At 42.3% G+C, this 20,550-nt stretch overlaps 1 protein-coding gene across 3 annotated transcripts in view; it reads left to right on the top strand.

The window, feature by feature from the left end:
- Positions 1 to 20,550, top strand: part of LOC113199747 (tubulin-specific chaperone E) — a 46,917-nt gene that overhangs the window by 14,487 nt on the left and 11,880 nt on the right. For 2 of the 3 annotated variants that reach the window (XM_026412808.2, XM_077802642.1), the window contains exons 3-8: positions 2,027 to 2,111; positions 11,347 to 11,532; positions 13,352 to 13,440; positions 17,376 to 17,475; positions 19,164 to 19,266; positions 20,321 to 20,397. In XM_026412808.2, coding sequence (XP_026268593.1) covers positions 2,027 to 2,111; positions 11,347 to 11,532; positions 13,352 to 13,440; positions 17,376 to 17,475; positions 19,164 to 19,266; positions 20,321 to 20,397 — 640 coding nt within the window. The remainder of the gene's footprint in view (positions 1 to 2,026; positions 2,112 to 11,346; positions 11,533 to 13,351; positions 13,441 to 17,375; positions 17,476 to 19,163; positions 19,267 to 20,320; positions 20,398 to 20,550) is intronic. The other variant, XM_026412816.2, reaches the window with a different exon arrangement.

Here is a 20,550-nt window from a genome sequence, read left to right as displayed (position 1 = left end):
GAGCTTTTGGGGATACCTCATATCTAAACCATAACAGATAGTTAAGGAAATCACAGTGAAGGCTGGTCTTGCCCCTTCTACCTGCTTCAGCTGAAAAGTGACTTATTCTTCATCAGGTGAAAGAATGGCCTTGTGAATTGCTTTCTTGTTAACAACCATCAACTCAACCTATTCTGAGAATTTTCTTGAAGAACATAGTTATAATTACTTCTCACATAACAGCTTATTATTTGACAAAAAATGGATTAGAGCCAGGCATGGTGGTGCACACCTGTAATCCCAGTGGCTTGGGAGGCTGAGACAAGAGGATCCCAAGTTCAAAGCCAGCTCAGCAATTTAGCAAGGCCCTAAGCAACTCAGTGAAACTGTCTCAGAATTTAAAAATAAATAAATAAAAAGGGCTGGGGATATGTCTCAGTGGTTAAGCGCACCTGAGTTCAATCCCTGGTACAAAAAAAAAAGGGGGGTTTAAAAAGCAAAAGATTTGAGGCTGGAGATGTGGCTCAAGCGGTAGCACGCTTGCCTGGCATGCGCAGGTCTCTGGGCTCGATCCTCAGTACCACATAAAAATAAAATAAAGATGTTATGCTCACCAAAAACTAAAAAAATATACATTGAAAAAAAATTCATTCTCTCTCTCTCTCTTTAAAAAAAAAAAGCAAAAGATTTGTGTATTTTGAGCATGCTAGGCCATGATCTGGTCTTTATTTGTAGTGTTATTCAGCAAGTTAGATGTTTTCTCTGAGCTTTTATTCTTTAAAACAGATCATTTATGGGCTGGGGATGTGGCTCAAGCGGTAGCACGCTTGCCTGGCATGCATGCGGCCCGGGTTCGATCCTCAGCACCACATACCAACAAAGATGTTATGTCCGCCGAGAACTAGAAAATAAATATTAAAAATTCTCTCTTCTCTCACTCTCTCTTTTAAAAAAAAAAGAGTCTGTCTTTAAATAACTGAATAATAAATAATGCATTTTAAAAAATAAATAAATAAAACAGATCATTTCTGCCTTGCTTATTAACATGGTTCTTGGGAGAAGAGAGATGAGGCACAAGTTCTTTGGGGTGCTTTACCAGAGTTTTAGTCAGGCCCCAGCCAGTTGTTCAGCCGCTTTCCTCATCTTTAATCTAGTTTTCCTGACCATGCTCCTGCCCCAGACTCTGGGCAACACTGCCCCCAGCTGTGCTGGATGATTTCTGGTTCCCACAACAGGTCCTGGGATCTCCCTGCCTTGGCCTCCATTTCCCCCCACAGCAGTACCAATAAGCACCCTTATCTGTGCTCCCATAGCACCCGTACTTTCCTTTATGCTAGCCGCTGGTCTACAAGTCTGTCCTGCAAGATGACTGAGGTGCTGTAGGGAAGAGACCATCTTGTTTGTTTTCTGTCTTGATTTCTCTCCATTGTCGTCTGTCTCCTCCTGCTTGCTGTAAGTTTGATTTTCTAGTTTTACCTTCTAGCCCTGAACATTTTGAGACAGATGATTTATTTTCAGTTGTCATCCAACTTATGAATCTAAACACGACTTTAGGCTGCATTCCACAAATTTTCACATGTAGTCTTATGTCATTCTGTTCAAAATAGTTTCTAGTTTATGTTGTGATTTTTTTTTTTTTTGGACACAAAATGATTTAGAAGAATATTGCTTAATTTCTAAACATGAGGATTTTCCTTTTTGGTACTTGGAATTGAATCCAGGGGCGCTTAACCACTGAGCCACATCCCCAGTCCCTTTTATTTTTTATTTTGAGACAGTCTTGCTAAATTGCTGAAGCTGGCTTTGAACTTGTGATCTCCTACCTCAGCCTCCCAGGCTGCTGGGATTACAGGCATGTGCCAATGCACTTAGCTGTTCTGATTGAAGTTCTGAGCGTAAGGTTAAGTTGTCTATTCCCAAGACATTCTTCCTCCCTCAGTGTTGTCTGCGGGATGTGGTTTCCATTACAAATTGTATTTACTTGCAGGAAAGTGGAGCATCCCTCTGTCATCCTTTGTTACTCATTTGTTTTTTCTTGTTCTGCTAGGACTCTGGTTAGGAGTGGAATGGGACAATCCAGAGAGAGGAAAGCATGATGGGAGCCGTGAAGGGATTGTGTACTTTAAATGCAGGTAACTTTCCTTCTCACTTGGCTTGGTCATTTGGTCAGGATCCTGTTGAAGCATTGAATGGGAAGGATGGAGAAGCAACAGCATTGTTTGGTTCATAGGGTGGTTATAGGTACAATTTGGGAAATATTCTGAAAAGACACCTCTTTGATTTGTGACTTAATCATGCTGTTTGTAGAGTTTTTCCCTCTTTTAAATCAACACTTTATTTTTGTACTGGGCATTAAACCTCCTAGGGTACCCTATCCATGAGCTACATTCTCAGCCCTTTTTATTTATGTATGAATTTATTTTGAGACAGAGTCTCTCTAAATTGCTGAGGCTGGTTGGCCTCAAACTTGTGATCCTCCTCCCTCAGCCTCCTGAATCACTGGAATTACAGGTGTGTGCCACTGTACCCAGCTTAAATTCTGACTCTTAACTTTCCCTGTGGGATTGCTTTGTCTTTTTCCTTTCCTTTTTTTTTTCTCTCTGTTTTGTGGTACTGGGAATTAAACTCAGGGGTGCTCTGCCACTGAGCTACATCTCCAATCCTTTTTATTTTTTCAAGAAAGGGTCTTGGTAAGTTGTGCAGCCTGGCCTCAAACTTGCCATCCTCCTACCTCAGCTTCCTGGGTAACTGGGATTTTAGGTGTGTACTACCATACCCAGACTTTTTTTTTTTTTTTTTTGCCTATGTGTGTTTTTATGTGTGTGATAATGGGATTGAACTCAGGGGCCTCACACGTTAGGCAACTAGTCTACCACTGAGCTATATACCCAGAATCAGATCCGTAGCCTTTTTTTCCTTTCTTTTTTGGGGTGGCTGCGGGTAACTAGGGATTGAACCCAGGGGCACTTAACCACTGAGCCATGTCCCGGCCCTTTTTAGTTTTTATTTTGAGATAGGGTCTTGCTAAGTTGCTTAGGCTTTGCTAAGTTGCTGAGGCTGGCCTCAAACTTGTATCCTCGTGCCCCAGCCTCTCAAGTCACTGGGGTTATAGGCGTGTGCCACCATACTCAGCCTTTTGTGCTATTTTGACTGTTTCTTTTTAATTGGGTTACTATAAATCTCAATGATGCAGTAATTTACACTCATTAAGTGAATAATGGAGGTGAGAATTAGCCTAATATTTAGTAAGAAGAAATTGATTTTATAAAATCCAGAATATCCATTCTGTAGTGGAATGATGAGCCAGCATTTAAAGTTTCTATCTAAAGAGAGTCACATATGATTTCATGTGTCTACTAACATACTTAACTGCCTGATGTTGGAGAAATTGCTTGAAGCTCTGAGCATGGTAGCTTTCAGACAGAGCCATCTTCTACGCTTCTGTCATTTGTTTTCCTGACTCTCAGTGTCCCACAAGGATCTCTTACTATCAACCCATTTTCCTGAAGCATGTGCAGTGAGCAAAATGCTGGCCTAGGAATTGGAAGCCTCTTGACTGCTTTTTCATCTTCCTGACCCTGAGGGAGACCAGACTTCATCTGAGATGAAGACCAGAATCAGATAGCAAATACTTTCTGGTTCACCATTTCCTAACTTAGAAAGTCAGGTTCGACAAGCCAGCTGTTTTCCCAAGGCTACAGTCAGCAGAGGCTTAAGATAACAGTGTGTGTGTGTTTAGCCAGGTGTGGAAATAGAGATATCTCAGCCAGGACCAAGGCCCCCCAGTCCCTGCAGTGAGGGACTGTGCATTTTGAGTCTGCCCCAGCCCAGTTCCCTTTTCTAAAAGCTTGTCCAAATGATCGTTGGCTACACGGTCCCTGGTAGTCTCTGGATACAGCCATAGGGTCAAAGTCTTGGTCACTGAGCAGAAAAATCCAGAGTTGTTTGAGGCCCTGGCACATGTAGGATTGATGCTGAAGCACTGAGGGAGCCTTGAGACAGGGGTCTGGACTCAGTATTAGCACTTACCCCTGCCACAGCCATGTTCTTACCACACCCATTTCTGCTCACCTTCTCATATTGATATACATTTTACCTTACTCTAGCTATTTTTCTTTCATTTCATTGAAATGGGCATTTTATTGGCTGAAAAATGTCCTATATATGTAAAGTTATCTATGAATTTCATGTCAAGATTTGAGGCAGTACAAGGCTGGGGTTGTGGTTCAGTGGTAGAGTGCTTGTCTAACATATGAGAGGCACTGGGTTCAATTCTCAGCACCGCATAAAAACAAATAAAATAAAAAGGTCCATTGGCAACTAAAAAATATTAAAAAAAAAAAAAGATTTGAGGCAGTACAAAAGGGACCATAAGGGTAAATGTGTAAAACCACTGGTCTAGAGTACAAGAATATAACTTGTCCTTACAGTTGTTCATCCTTCTGCTTAATGTTACTTTTAATTATAACCTGACTTCAACTAGTGAAAACTTTGTCAGGATCTTGGAATCTTCCAATCGGCAAAACAGAGTGCACCCCTCATAGTTGTCATTAAGCTAGTGCAGATGTCTTAATATGTCCTATACTTTGCTGGAGGATCCACAAGTTTGAGACCAACCTCAGCAATTTAGCAAGGCTCTGTCTCAAAATACATAAAGAAGATTGCAGATGGAGCTTGGTAGTAAAGTGCCCCTTGGTTCAATCTATAATTCCAAAAAATGAAAAAATTTCTTTGGAGTCTTTTATATTTCAAATTTTACTTGATCTGTCATAATAACAATGAGTATTAAAAAGTGTTTTGCTACTGTAAACTTCATTTTTAATGTTTAGTTGCTATTTTAGCCAGTTCAGGTGGCAAAATTGTGGTGTCACTGTTTTAAATGAGCAAAAGGTAAGTGAGAGTGGTCATAGCTAAGGTCTCATCTCTTCAGAGTTGTGTCTGAATATCAAGTGACTGATGGCATGTAGCAGTGCAGCCATGGGCCTAATGGATTTTACGGAAGTTAGTTTGCATCCTCTGCTTCTTAAGCATTGAGCGGGATGTTTGGTGAGCGCACCTTTGAGAGGTGGTGTGCCACTGTTCAGGCTTGAGTTCTGCTCTCTGACGTAATCTGGGGACAGACTATGCGGTTTTCAAGGCCTGGCCAGTGTTTTTCCCATCAGCCAGTTAGTTCAGCTCACTTTCATCTCATGCACTCCACTGCAAGGTAGTGTCAGTTGCTTCCACAGAGATCTTCAGTAAAACATACCAGAGCTTAACCTGGGCTGAGCTGTTTGCAGTTTGTTTACAGGGTTTCTGTATTCACTACATGTCCCATACTCGAACTCTCTGACATCATTGTTAGTAGTACCTTTCACTGAGGACCAGTTGAAGTAAAAGTTGAGTGCAACATAAAAAACTGGAGTAGGGCTAAAATCCAGGTTGTGGACTGCTCTGCATCGTGGGTCTCTAAAAATAGTAGGATTTCATGGAGCAGTTGGTAAGTCGGGAATGGACCGGATCACCTCATAAAGTCCCCCTTGAACTTGAGTTCTGATGGTTCCATGTCAGTTTCTCTCCAATCTTTCTTTTCTCTTGTGTAACTTACAGTACATAATGGCAATCATCTAAGCTGTAATTACCCAGTGAATATTTGCCACATTATCAATTAATAGTCAATTACAGGTTTACCCAAAATTCATGGCTATGAACCAGTATCAACATCTCCCAGGTGCTCCTGCTCTCCACCTCTATCTTTTGGGGACCTGAGAGGTTCGCACCTGTTAATTGGCCTTGTTGCTAGATGGCAGAATGTTTCCAATTTTCTCCTTTCAATCTAAGCTGCAGTCTGCTCTAAGCAGAACTGTGTGGGTCACTATTTCACCTACTCAGCTTTTACTTCAAAGGTTCTGTTTCCAAGCAGTGGTGTGATTTCTCTTTTCTGGTGAGAATTAAATTCTAAAATGTGATTTCTGAGCAGTCAAAAGGAGAATCTACCTTTAGTCCCTAGCATCAGAGAGAACATACTGTTTCAGACCATGTCCACGTATTGGGCACCTCAGGAGGCAAAGCCCTTGATTTCTTCATCTTATATGAGTCACAGGTTGTAGTGAAGTGTTTTGAGGCTCTTGGATGAGCGCTAATGGACCAGCATGAAGTATTCTGGTATGATGTTAGAAGAGTGTTAAGAGCCATTAACAGTGGCAGTAGTTTGCAGGCAGGGTACACCTGACCAAAAGGCAAAAGTAGATCTGCTTTGTTTTTGAAAGCTTCTCTCTAGTATGGACAGAGTCATGATTGTTATTCAAAGCAGCCTACAATCAGATGCTTGTCGGCCATGCTGCTTCCCTTAGGAGAGAGACAGTATCACCAGGTCAGCTCCTTGGGATGTAGTACTAAGGGGAGTACATAGTGCAGCGCGGGGAGTGCAGGAGAGCCAAGAGTTCTTTCCCCATGGATGTCAGTTAACACACATTTGCTAGAAAGGCTGAACATGCCTGGGACAAATGACATTTTGAGAAAGACCAACAGTACTGTTTAGACACTCACCAGAGATCCAGTCTTTTCCAGCATCCTGCACCCAAAGCCCAACAAGAACGAACTTATTCTGGGAGTTTAGAAATCTGTTGGGGACTTTCACCTTTGAGTTGCTGTCAGATTCAGCAAATGAAACTTCCAGATGCACAGTGAAACTTGGATTTCAGATGTATACTAAAATGATTTGCTGTCTGACTGAAATTCAAATTTAACTGGACCTCCTGAATTTGATATGAGAGCCCTACTGGAGAAATAAGGCAGATTGAGACTCTTCGAATTTCTTGAGCAGCTGCCATTTCCATGAAGGCCACAGTCAGGAGCTGTTGTTGTAGAAAGAGGAAGAAACTTGAACAAGTCAAGTGCTTACAAGATAAACAGGACTCTACCAGGACTTTTCTTTTTAGACAAGAGTTCAGAATTTCAGTGTTCCAGTGAGCATCTAAATGTCCATCTAGAATTTCAGTAGAGACTGTATAAATCATTACAGTTTTTTTGTTTGTTTTTTGGGAGATTTGTTTTTGTTGATGGATTCATGCACAGCTTGCATTTTTCATTGTTTACTGAGCTGTTTTGTTTTTTAAGAAACCTGCTGGGTATGTTCCATAAAAGATTGTTATTTGTCAGGTAAAGTGGTGTAAACAAGTAGTAATCCAGCTGCTATGGAAGCTGAGAGGCAAGAGGATCACAAGTTCAGGGCCAGCCTGGGCAACTCAGAGAGACCCTGTCTGAAAATACAAAATAAAAAGGTCGGGGGATATAGCTCCATAGTAGAGTGTCTCTGGGTTCATCCCCCAATGCTGGGGGAAAAAAAAATCAAAGATTAATCTTCAGTATTGGCCTTTAATCTGTAAAGGGCCTAGCATCTGCTTTGTAGCCTCCTAACACTGTTCCTAACTCTTTCATCTGCCCGCCCACAGACTTAACAATAATAAAGAGCTCTCTTTCTCCTTCTCCTTCTTGTAGGTGAACAAAATGCCTTTATTTTGTTAATTTTTATGTGGTGCTAAGGATCAAACCCAGTGCCTCAGGCATACTAGGCAAGCACTCTGCCACTGAGCTACAGCCCCAGCCCTGAAGATCTTTTTTTTTTTTTTTTGACTCTTCATAGCCACTGTTTTAAGAAGTGTAAATGTAGGACAAAAATATAAACTGCCATCTGTATAAGAACCACGCTCTAACTCTGCCACTGGAATTCCATAAACTGAGGGATTTGTAATTTGTATTCTTATAGATGTACTTTGTGGGGCTTTGGGGTGTTTTTTGTTTTGTTTTGTTTTTTGGTACCTGGGATTGAATCCAAGTCCAATATACACTGAGCTATATCTCCAGTTCCTTTTTTTTTTTTTTTTTTTTGGATATGGGGTCACACCATATTGCCTGGGCTGGCCTCAAGCTTGCAGATCCTCCTGCCTCAGCCTCCCAAATTGGTGGGATTACATGCACTACCCCACCCAGATAAATGTACTAGTATTTTTACTGTGAGTTCTTGTAGTTTATTTAAATTCATTTAAATCACATCTTTGAAAAGTAACCTTTATTGTTTCTGATACCAGTACTTTATTTTTATAGGTTTTTACATGTTAGATTCTGCCTGATGCCTATGTTAGGACAAAAAAAAAACTAGTGCTCTTTTGGTGTGTGTATGTGTGCTACTGGGCAATGAACCCAGATTGCTTAGCCACTGACCTACATCATTAGCCCTTTTTATTTTTTAAATTAAAAAAAGTTTTTTAGTTATTGATGGATCTTTATTTTATTCATTTATTTATATGCGATGCTGAGAGTCAAACCAGTGCCTCACACATGTTAGGCAAGTGTTCTACCACTGAGCCCCAGCCCCCTTTTTATTTTTTATTTTGAGACAGGGCCTCCCTGTTGCTGAGAGTGGCCACAAACTCATGAACCTCCTGCCTCAACCTCCTCAGGGATTACAGATTTGTGCCACTGTCGTGTGAAAGCTTTTCTAAAAAAAAGCCAAACTCCTATTCATCTTTCATCCTTCAAGGCCAAGCTCAGCTTCTACTTCTTTATGGAATATACTCTAGAGGGTTTTTATTGTTGTTGTTGTTGTTCTATGAGTGATTTTGGCACCAAGTAGAAAATATTTTTTAAAGCATGAAAAAATATATTGCATTACAAAGAAAATTTGTTACACTGAAATGTAGTGATCAAGGTAGTTTTAAAGCCAGACAAGTTGGTGCGTGCCTGGAATCCAGCTACTTGGGAGGCTGAGGCAGGAGAACTGCAAGCTGGAAGCCAGCCTGGGCAACTTAGAATTTAGTTCCAAATAAAAAAGGATAGGGATGTAGCTATGTAGCTATGTAGAGTGCTTACCTGTTTAAGCCTTGAGTTCAATCCCCAGTACTGCCAAGGGGAAAAAAACAATGTTTAATGAGTATAATAATGTATATTTCTCTCTCTCTCTCCCTCCTCCTGCCTCTTTTTTTTTTTTTTTTTTTTTTTTGTGGGTGGGGGAGCGTACTGGGGATTTAACCCAGAGGCATTTAACCATTGCCACACCCCTGGAACTTTTTATTTTTTAATTTTTAGTTGTAGATGGAGACAATACTTTTATTTTATTTACTTATTTTTATGTGGTGCTAAGGATTGAACCCAGTGCCTTACAAATGCTAGGTAAGTGCTGTACTCCTTTTTATTTAAACAGGGTCTTGCTAAGTTGCTGGGGATGGCCTCAAACTTGTGCTCCTCCTGCCTCAGCCTCCCAAATCACTGGGATTATAGGTGTGCATTACTGAACCCAGCTATATTTCTTCATTCAATAACATTAAGTAATAAGATTTACCAGTATATCTAGTAACTACTAAATTTTGAAATAGTGATAGAAATAAGCTTTTTTTTAAATATATGTTCAAGAAGTATAACATGATGTGAAAATATCTCTTTCTGTTTGTTGATGCCATAAAGTTGTGGACACTACTTGATTTGTTGCCTGGGATTTATGATTAAAAGGAAATACTGAATTTTAAAAAATATTTTTAAATTGTAGATGGATACAATGCTTTTATTTATTTATTTTTTAGGTGGTGCTGAGGATCAAACCCAGTGCCTCACTCATATGAGGCAAGTGCTCTGCCACTGAGCTAAAGCCCCAGCCCAGAAATACTGAATTTTGATTAGAGATTATTGAAAATACACCTCTCCTCTTCTTCCAAGCTTGTTTCAATTAGCTATGACCCACCACTGTTCTGGTGGCTCACGATTGCTGTTCTGTGCTGGGAGCTGGACGTGAGCACTTAGGAGATACTTTTCTTTGCTGTAGTTGTGTTGGCTGCAGCGTGTCCCTTGGGTGGCCTGTCACGACTGGGGTCTAGTATTGTTGCTGACTGAGGGGCTCTGGGTCTCCTGTGAATAGGCTCAGTCTCTCTCCCCTATGAACTTTCCTCATTGACTGAGCAGCTTTACTGTCTGTGCTGTCTGCCTCCAGGAAGGCAAAGCAGGAAACATCAAGCCTTCTTAAGGCTTAGCCCTTAAGAAGTTAGTTACTGATTGAATCTAGTGAAGAGGAGGAGAGAGAAAGGCTCCACTTGGGAACAGTTGGCAGAATCCCATTGCCAAAGGCATATGGCCTGGGAGCCAGCTGAGGAGATGCTCTGCCACAGTTCATTTTCTGGTCACAGCAGCTCACTCCCTCCCTTTGAATGTGGGCTGGCCTGCTTGCTTTAGGATGGTAGCAGTGATGTTGTGTTGGTTCTGGGATGATGAAATTCTGCCAGGAATTAGTATTAAAAATTGCTATGAAACCTGAATAAAAAGTATGGTAATCTGTAGTTCTGTAGAATTCTTCCCATTTATCTGCATTTTAAAAATATATAAGTGGTCATGTAAAGGATTTTGTACATAATCCTACCATCTACATTTTAATTCCTCTTCTTTATTTGTATTTAGAAGTGATTCCTGTCATTGTTTCATGTACAATTTGTTCAGTTTTTTAAAAATCTCAACTTTCAAGTATTACACTTTTATTTTTTTTTAAAGAGAGAATGAGAGAGGAGAGAGAGAGAGAGAGAGAGAGAGAGAGAGAATTTTTTTTAATATTTATTTTTTAGTTCAAACACAACATCTTTGTTGGTATGTGGTGCTGAGGATCGAACCCGGGCCGCACGCATGCCAGGCGAGCGCGCTACCGCTTGAGCCACATCCCCAGCCCTACACTTTTATTTTTTAGTTGTAGATGAGCACAGTACCTTTATTTATGTATATGTGGTGCTGAGGATTGAACCCAGGGCCTCTCACATGCTAGGCAAGTGCTCTGCCACTGAGCCACAGCCCCAACCCTCAAGTATTACACTTTTTAATAACTGCATCTTTCTGGTTTACTTAATAGTCACTATCTAGTTGGTCATTTTTATGGCTTCCAGCATTCCTCAATTATAAATAAATAATATTATACAAAATATTTGCAAATGCAATTTTGTTATGTTTCTAAATTATTGCTCGCTAACAAATTCCGAGGAATGCAAGCATATGATTATAGACCTACCGAACCTGAAGTCTTTGTGGTTTTATAATTTTTCTTCATTTTATGCCAGAAAAGTTTCATTTAATTTGTATTTCTTGTCATTAGCAAAGTCAAGCTTTGCCCTGTGAGTCTAATTTTGTTCCCTCTCATGTTAGTTGTCTGTTCCATCTTTCTTGTCGGTTTTTCTACAGTGATTTTATATGCTTGTGTATCCTTTGTGTCATACTGATTATACATTTTTCCTTATTGTTTTTATTGTGTGCTGGTTTTGATTTTTCAGCATGTAGGCAGTTTTGAAAACCTTAGAACATTGCATTTATGGCCTTTATTGGGAGATGAAATTTTTATGTTCCATTTCTTCCATTTTCCAGGCACCCAACGGGAGGATCTTTTATTCGTCCAAACAAGGTAAATTTTGGAGTGGACTTTCTTACTGCAGTTAAGAACCGCTATGCATTAGAAGATGGACCAGAAGACTATGGGGAAGAGCAAATAATTATAATTGGGAAGAAACCTGTGGAGACCATTGGTTTTGACTCTGTGATCAAACAGCAGAGGTAAGTGGAGCTGGTAAGTGGAGCTGATAGTGGTGGAGCTAAGTTTGGCATTTTTTTCCAGCTTCTGGGTCAGAATTGCCCAACTGCCTGTGGACACTCCTGACTCTTCCAAACTGGACTATCCTTTCTACGGAAACAGCACACTGAAATCTGAGCAATCTGAGGATTCAGTGTTCCCGGAAATTAACATCCTTATTTAGTGCAGGGTTGTTTTTTTTCTGGATTGGCATCAAAACACTAATTTGTCCATTATTAATATTTTCACCATATTATCACTGTGGACTACTCTATAACAGGCTGATATTTCAGCGCTTTTCCAATTCATGGTTCAGCTTATGACAGGTTAGGTGTGGACACAAAGCGACTTGCCACTGTGTGGTAGAGAGAACAGGTACCACCTGTAAGGTTGGTTTTCTCTTCTGCACATTTTAATCTTAGGAGCTTTGGGACCTGCAGAATCCTGGGTCTCATCCTGACCCGCTGAATAAGAATTTTGGGGTGTATACTTTAAGGAATTTGCTCCTGAGAAGTGCCTCAGTCTGGGAGAGCACTAAGTAATGTCTTTTACAGCTGCTGTGCCAGTGCATTCTCTTTTCTCTGAAACTGTGCATGGTAACCCTGTGCAGAGGGGTGTACTACTTGTTGTGATGGATTCAGAATTAGAGAGTGGCAGCTGATGTTTACACAGACTCAGCACCATTGCACCAGAACCTGGAAGGCTACTCAGGGAAGGGACAGTAATGCCCTGGTGACTGACTGAACTAGGCATCAGCACAGTGACCCTGGTAGGTGTGTGTGTGTGTGTGTGTGTGTGTATATACACACACATATACATATATACATATATATATATATATATATATATATTTTTTTTTTTTTTTTTTTTTTTTTTAAATCTCTAGCAGTACTGGGGATAGAACCCAGGGTTGCTCTATCACTTAGCCACCCAGGCCCTTTTTTCTTATTTTGAGACAGAGTCTTTTGGGGGATGGCAGGAGAGGGGGCTACTGGGACTGAACTCGGGGGTACCACATACCCAGCCCTTTTTTGTATTTTATTTAGAGATGGTGTCTCCTTAGTGTGTTGCTTTTTGCTGAGGCTGGCTTTGAACTTGTGATCCTCCTGCCTCAGCCTCCCAAGGTGCTATAATTACGGTGCCTAGCTTGAGACAGTCTTGCTAAGTTGCTGAGGTTGGCCTTAAACTTGAGATCCTCCCGCCTCAGCCTGCTGAGTCACTGGAATTACAGGTGTGCTCCACCATGCCTGGCTCACACTTAATCATTGTAGTGATTAATGTGATGATTCTGTGGAGTGTTCAAAAGTATTTATAGAAAAATGTTAATAAAGAAGTTATATATCTTGATTGTCATAAAATCTATTTACATGTTAATGAAAATTGAAAGGTATTTAAAACTAGCAAAAGTCTTTTTTAGGGTAATGTAATTATAGTGAAATTTAAATATGTAAGTGTTATGGTCAGAAGACAGTAGTAATCAGAAATGGCTTTGGCGTTTACTTCATTGCACCTTTTAATATAGGAGAACGTTATTCATATCAAGTTTCATAATATGCAAAAATGCTTTAATTCGTTTTGGGTGTGTAGTGGAAGTATGGTCTGCTTGGGATCAGTTGTCCTCCAGATGTGGAGTGTGGTTCTCCTGAGGTGGGGAGGCATGGGGGTGTATGAAGAGGGACACCAGGGCCAGGGAGCCTGAGTGGTGTTGGTAGTGCTTTCTTATCTGAAATGCGTGTTTCTAAAGGGCTATTAGATAGCCTATGTGCTTGTGTGTACATATGAACTCTTATGTTTCTCATGCAGTCATCTGAACAACTTGCAAGAGATTTCTCTAAGGAACTGTGCAGTAAGTTGTGCTGGTGAAAAAGGAGGAATTGCCAGAACATGTCCTAGTATCCTTTTCATGGATTGCTTATTCCTGAACCTGACTTTGGATTTGATAATTGTGCCAGACATTGCTAGTTGCATACTCCATGTCCATTCTTCCCAATTTTCTTCCTATCAGCAACTGTTTTTCTTGGGGCAGTTGGTACCCAGATAAATTAGCTTCTCTAACTCTTGCTTGCAGGTGTGGCAGTGTGACTCACTCTGGCCAGTGAGATGTAAGGTGGAAGTTTCTAGATGGGGCTCTTTGCAAGGGGACACACTTACTCATTGCCTGTGCCTCCCTCACACCTGAGTGTAGGTGGTATGCTCAGGGCTTTGGCACCTGTCTTGCAAGTGTGGAGAAAGACTGGAGTGCCTGGAGAGCAGTGACATAGAAAGGGAAACAGTGGCTTTGAGGGTGCTTCGAGGCCAGTGCCCCAGCTTAACTGCCCTGTAGTGATGTCCTTTCATGAGACAAAGAAGTGCTGTTCTGCTTTCAGGCAGCTGACTGCAGTTCAATTAGTCGTTACCTCTTCTCTGCCTTCTCTCATTGTGTTTTTGCCATGTATTGCTTTTATGCCCATAACTAGGACAAATGGCAAGTCAAATAGACCTTCAAGTTTTCTCCTAGTTCTCTAAATCGGCCTGAGTGCTACATAATAATTTATGTAAAATGTAGCAATTTATTATTAATTACTTTGGTTTGCGATAAAGATTGCACATAAAGGAGCTCTCCTTAGCAAGCTGACTCCTGACGGTGTGACTTAAGGAGTTAAGCGGAACTCCTCCCCTAAGCACTCCCCTGGTGGTCTCTTGGGACCTGGGGATGCTGTAACATCTAGGCTGGTCATTGCTGTCATGAGTAGCCCTCTCTGATTCCAGTGTGCTGCACAAACATGGTCACTTTGTGTGTAAGTTGGACATGGAGGAGCAACTGATAAGGAGCAAAATACCACAGAATGTCTATAGCATCTGGCTTCTGCCTGCCCCACTCCTAAATGATTTCAGAACATCAGGAACCAGGCGGTCCAAGGCTCTTTCAGTGTAAGAGAACATCTGGTCAGTAGGCTGTTTGGCTGAAGAGAGATGTTAGCAGCATACTGGAGAATCAACATATTACTTCTTTATACTGCTCTTTCCCAGGGAAAGAGACCCCCAACACTCAAAGAGGTTCCAAGAGTTAATCACACTGTGATTGGTCTTTGTAGAAGTGATCACTGTCTAGTTCTTGAGCTCCTGATGACACTGAAGTATTGCTGTTGTGTGGAATGCAGCCATCCTCCTTTGGGTTGATCCCTCTTTTTTTCCTGGTACTGAGGACTGCACTCAGAGGCCCTCGACCACTGAGCCACATCCCCAGCCCTATTTTGTGTTTTATTTAGAGAGAGGGTCTCATTGAATTGCTTAGCACCTTGCTTTTGCTGAGGCTGGCTTTGAACTCTGGATTCCCCTGTCTCAGCCTTCCGAGCTGCTGGGATTATAGGCGTGTGCCACTGTGCCTGGCTGGGTTGATCTGTCTTTGAGGTCGTTCACTGGATAGGCAGTGGAAGGGCTATAGGTCTGAGCATGTCAACTCCGAGTGCTCCTCCAGGGGAAGAGACCAGCCACCTCCTGCCTCACCAGCTGGCTCTGAACTTGGGGAAGAGAATCTGTGCAGGAGCAGGAACTGTTAGTAACAGAGATCCTTGAACACCGTGTGTGTGTGTGTGTGTGTGTGTGTGTGTGTGTGTGAGTGTGAGAGAGAGAGAGGGGGGGGGAGGGAGAGGGAGAGAGGGAGGGAAAGAGAGAGAGAGAGGAGGTGAGGGAGAGAGAAAAGGAACACTACAGGAAGTACCTTTGCAGTGTTCAGCCTTGATTGGAGAAGAGCCATTCCACGTGCTGTGTACTGCTCAGCAGAAATGTGCACAGCCCCAGCCTACATGATGGACTTCAGGAGCCATGGCCTTAATCTCTTTCTATGCATCCTGTTGCCCTGGTTAGCGGGGATGGCCCAAGTTTCAGACTGCAAGGCAATGAAAAGCACCCCGCACATCGGTCCTAGGTGGATACCACTGTCCTCCAGGATGCAGTGGCTATCAGTACCTTGGGGCAGCCTGAGAGAAGCCTTTGGAACAGCAGCAGGGACAGCTCACATCTGTTGGAGCTGAGGGCCATTGTGTTGCCAGGTGGTGGGGGATCCCTCAGGTACTAGATTGTTTGCTGGTCTGGCATTCCATGCAGTGTGCATGCAAGCTTTCACCTCAGGGTGGTCCTTGTTTCTTTGGGGCAGAAACTCCCATAGCCAAAGGCCTGGCCTTTCCTTGCTCCTTCCCTGTTTGACACCAGGGAGACCTGGGCCTGTGTGCTCCAAAGCACTGTGCTACTCAGCAGCGCCTAGTTGTGAAGGGAGCATCCTGCCCCTAGTGTTCTCAGCTCTTTTTTTGCAGCATTAGGATTGAACCCAGGGGCACTTTGCCACTGAGCTACATCTCCAATCCTTATTTTGAGACAGGGTCTTGCTAAGTTGCCAGGCTGATCTCCAGCTTGCAGTCCTCCTCCTGCCTCAGCCTCCATGTTGCTGGAATTATAGGTGTGTGCAGGAGTGACTTTTTAAAGACCCAGGTCAGATCCCATCACACTATTCCAAACTCAATTCTCATTTTAGGCAGAGGCTGGCAAAGAGTTTTTAACATAGTCCCTAGGGAGGGCCCTTTGTGATCTGGTCTGCCACCTAGAGACTTTTGCAACCTCTTTTTTGTGGCACTGGGGATTGAACCCAGGACCTCATGCATGTAAGGCAAGCATTTTGCCACTGAGCCACATCCTTAGCCCCTTTGAGACCTCTTTTTCAGAACCCCAGCCCTCTCTACTCCTAGCATGTTGAAACTGGCTGTCCCTGTCATAGGCTGAACCCATCCTAACCAGAGACCTTTGCTCTTGTCATTCCTCTGTTCTTGATGTACTTCTTCAAGGTGTCGTTTCCCCGGTTGCTCCAGGTCTCTGTTCAAATGCCCTCTTATAAGAGGTGGTGGTCTTCCCTGCACACTGTACAAACTACCATCCTTGCCTTCCCACGTGCCCTGTTTCATCTTGGACACACCGTGGAGACACATGCTTATCACCTGTCTCTCCCCCACCCAGACGTTTCTTTGCTCACTGCTGGCCTCCTGGCCCTCAGTAATTACTTGTAAGGTAGATGTGCGAACTGAGTAATGGTTACCCATGTCAGAATCTAGGGTAAGGTCCAGCTCTTTTAGCTGGTAGTCCTTTCCCTCACTGGAACTCTTGGAGCCAGGGCCCTCTTAGGGCATGATGACTATCTCTGGTTAGCAGTCATGCTTGCCCGTCAGCTCTGGTGCTTGCTCAGAGCTACTTGTCCTGCTAGCTTACTCTTCTCTGAATCCCTGTACCAGTGACAGTGGGTGTCATACTATTTCCAGGGTACTAGAGACCCTCTGAATTCCCAAATCATTCTTGACACTTTTGAACTTGTGTTCAAACTAACCCCTGTCTCCCCACCCCTGCCCCCAGATGATGCCATGTGTTTGAAGATTCCTGTGGGTCACAGTAACACAGATATAGGAGGACGCAGGAGAACGGTGAAGCCTACAGCCACAATGCAGTTCTGAGGGCCAGGCCTGGGGGTTCAGCTTGGTGCTTAATGTATCAGTTACCATCTCTGTCGTTTCCCCCTCTTTTTTGTTGGATAATAGTTTAATTATGATACCTGGTTCTTATTCATAAGATTGTAGATGTTTATTTCAAGTATATGACAATGAGCTTTTTAGTTTTGAATTGACAACTGGGGGATAATTTAAAAGGTTGAAAAGCATTATGCTGTGTTCACACAAAAACAATTTCAAATAAAACAGTGAGTATAAGGTGAAAAGTTGAAGAGCCCGTGCTCCAGAATAAAGAGGTAAATACTTTTATGTCTTCCATGAGTCCTTTGAAACTATTGTTTCTTAACATGTGCTTTTAGATATTACAAGAGTAGATGTGTCAAAAAACCTGTTGTCATCATGGGATGAAGTGATTCGTATTGCTGATCAACTCAAAAACCTGGTGGTTCTTAATCTCAGGTATGAACTCCTGGTTACCTTATTGTTGAGAACCATAAAACTCCTGTGTCCTTCGCCCTCCCAGTATCTCTGTGGGAATCAGATGGTAAGGCTGCCACCTAGTAGATATTATTGGACAAATTTGGGCTTATTTAAATTCCCTAAAATTAAATTATTCTTTAAGGGCACATTGTTACTATAGTCTTTTAGAGGGTCCAATAAGATGATCATTAATAAGAAATGTGTTTGACTCTTTATCGAGAGGGGGAATGAGATAGGTTAACATTAAATTGGAAAATTTTCAGATGTCTTGTAAATATGACAATGAAATGTGGAACATTAAGGGAGGTGATATTTAGCTGGGGAGGAGAAGATAGGTGATATTATTAAAAGTGCTTTTTGGGCTGGAGATGTGGCTCAGCGGTAGTGCGCTCGCCTGGCATGCGTGCGGCCCGGGTTCGATCCTCAGCACCACATACAAACAAAGATGTTGTGTCCGCCGAGAACTAAAAAATAAATATTAAAAAAAAAAATTCTCTCTCTCTCTCTCTCTCTCTCTCTCTCTCCTCTCTCACTCTCTCTTTAAAAAAAAAAAGTGCTTTTTCATATGGATGTTTTTAGTGTATTAGGAATAGTGATTTCATTGGGATACTGTTTAATTCAGTTTTGTTAAAAAGTTTTCATTATTTTACTACTCTATTAATGTCACAATTTTGTAGGCCTTTCTGAATATTTTATTATTTTTAATCTCAGAATCTAACTTTCCAAGGATTCAGCCAGGCCTCCCCTTTCATTCCTTTTTGTTTGTTTGATTTTGCAGTGCTAGGGGTCAAACCCAAGGCCTTGCACATCATAGGTACATGCTCTACCACTGAGCTACATTCTCAGCTCTTTTTGTTTTGAAACTTGCCTGCACCTCAAGTTTCAAGGCTGGCCTCAAACTTGCAATCATAGGATTACAAATTTCCCAAGTCTCAGGGATTATGGGTATGTGACATCATATCCTGTTCTTCACTTTTCATTCTTTTTTGGGGGAGGGGGAGCTGCTGGGGATTGAACCCAGGGATACTAACCACTAAGCCCCAGCTCAAGGTCTCACTGAGTTGCTTAGGGCCTTGCTCAGTTGCTGAGGCTGACTTTGAACTCGTGATCCTCCTGCCTCAACCTCCCAATTTACTGGGATTACAGGTGTGCATTACCACTCTTGGCTGGACTAAGGTCTGAAAGTGACTATCAACTTTCCAAGATGAGACTTTGTCTTCAGAGAAAGATGTGAAAGGACAGCAGTTTATTTTATCCATCCTAATAGCACAGGGGCAGACTCCATGTTTAGAAAAGCAGAATTCTAGTTCATGTTCTAGCATGAGATCAGTAACACTTTTGATAACAGGATTGCCCTTTGCAACATCCAGAGACTCATCCTGAGTCTGGAATCTCACCTTAGAGATGCCTGCACCTCAGGCTTCTAGGCATCTGCAGCCTCACACTGTGCCTAACCCTGTGGAAACACTTTTGCACATCAGGTACTAAAAGGTTGTATGTTGTAAATATTAAGATTAGTTGTGGTGGCTCACTCACTGTTTTTAATAAGCATTTAATTTAGGGTTGAAACAAACCAAACCCCTTAGGTTAATTCCCAGATCATTGCTATCTTCATTGGTTCAGTTGTACAAGCAATAAAGTACACTGTATCTTCTCTTTCTACACAGTGAAAACAAGCTGCAGTTTCCCTCTGGCTCACCAGTGCTAACTGGAACATTTTCTACATTGAAGGTATTAGTTCTCAATCAAACAGGAATTACGTGGGCTGAGGTAATTATGTTTCTTTGGTTTATTACATAGTAATAAGTAGTTGGAAATGTTTGCTTTATAGGGAATTAAAGCACAAATGTGGCTTCATTTAAATCATCCTATTATCCAAGTAATGGGATTCTTTATACTGCATAACAGGAGTTAGAAAATTAGAATTTTATATTTAGGAATCCATGTTCTTCCTTGGTCCTTCTCCCTCAGCCCATTTGGATTTGCTCTAGTGGCCTGTTAAACACTGGCACTCCATAGTGATAGGCAATAAATATGTGCTGAGCTTTCTTTCTTTTCTTTTTTGATATGGGGTTTGAGATAGAGGTCTCACGAGCAGAGACCTCATGATTTCCTTGTAGAAAGTCCAGCTCCTCACACCACTGCTCCTCATAGACAGCCAGAGTCAGAAGTGGACTCTGGGTCCTCGGCACAGCAGCATTTGGCACTTGCATCTGGTACCATCTTCAGTCATGGTTTCTCTGCTTCCGCACCCAAAATATTCCACCATAAAGCAAGCACAGAAATGCTCAGCTGTGTCCTTTGTCTACAGAGTGCCACAGAGGTAGCTCAGTGGGGTCCCATCACCCTTGACCTGGCCCCAACCTCTGGCACTCCACTCCCATACTCCTTCTTGGGATAAGATAGATATCAACCAGGTATAGATGTAGCCTCAGGACAGGAAGGATGCTTAGAAATATTGAGACACATTGTCTGAATGGTGCATCCTTTACACACCATACTGACATCTGGAACTGAGAAGGGTGCTCAGCACCACTGTGCACCTTAGGCTAATCAGACTCTGGTAGATGGTGCTTGGTCACCATCTCCAGCTTCACTTTCTGAGCACCTTTCCTAAACCAGCTACTGATGCCCACCAGCTGGGTTCAAAATGCTCCAGCATGTTACAGTGCAGCCCATCAACATTTTCGTTGCTGGTGAGAAGTGTTTGAGGTAGTGTTTCTAAAACAGCAACTGCATGGAATTGCTGTGGAACTGTGGCAGTGAGCCTGCAGGAAGTAGCACCAGCAGAGGCCACTTAGCCCTGAACAGCTTTCCCTTCCAGGTGCTGCAGTGTGCCCTGGGGTGGCCAGTCCTTGAGGAGCTGTATCTGGACTCCAACAACATCTTCATTTCCGAAAGGTAATAGGTGGCTCTATCTCAGCCTGCGCCCTTTAGTCACCCTGAGCAAGATGGTTAGATCCAGTTTTAACTGGTAGGAGGATTTACGGATAAGAGTTTGAAACAAACTGGCCTTGAGCCTCTGGGACTCAGCCTACTCTGCTGTACCTATCC

Source organism: Urocitellus parryii, chromosome 9, assembly GCF_045843805.1.
Source record: "Urocitellus parryii isolate mUroPar1 chromosome 9, mUroPar1.hap1, whole genome shotgun sequence".
NCBI lineage: Eukaryota > Metazoa > Chordata > Mammalia > Rodentia > Sciuridae > Urocitellus > Urocitellus parryii.
Note: the sequence above shows the minus strand (reverse complement) of the source record. Positions and strands in the feature narration are given on the sequence as shown.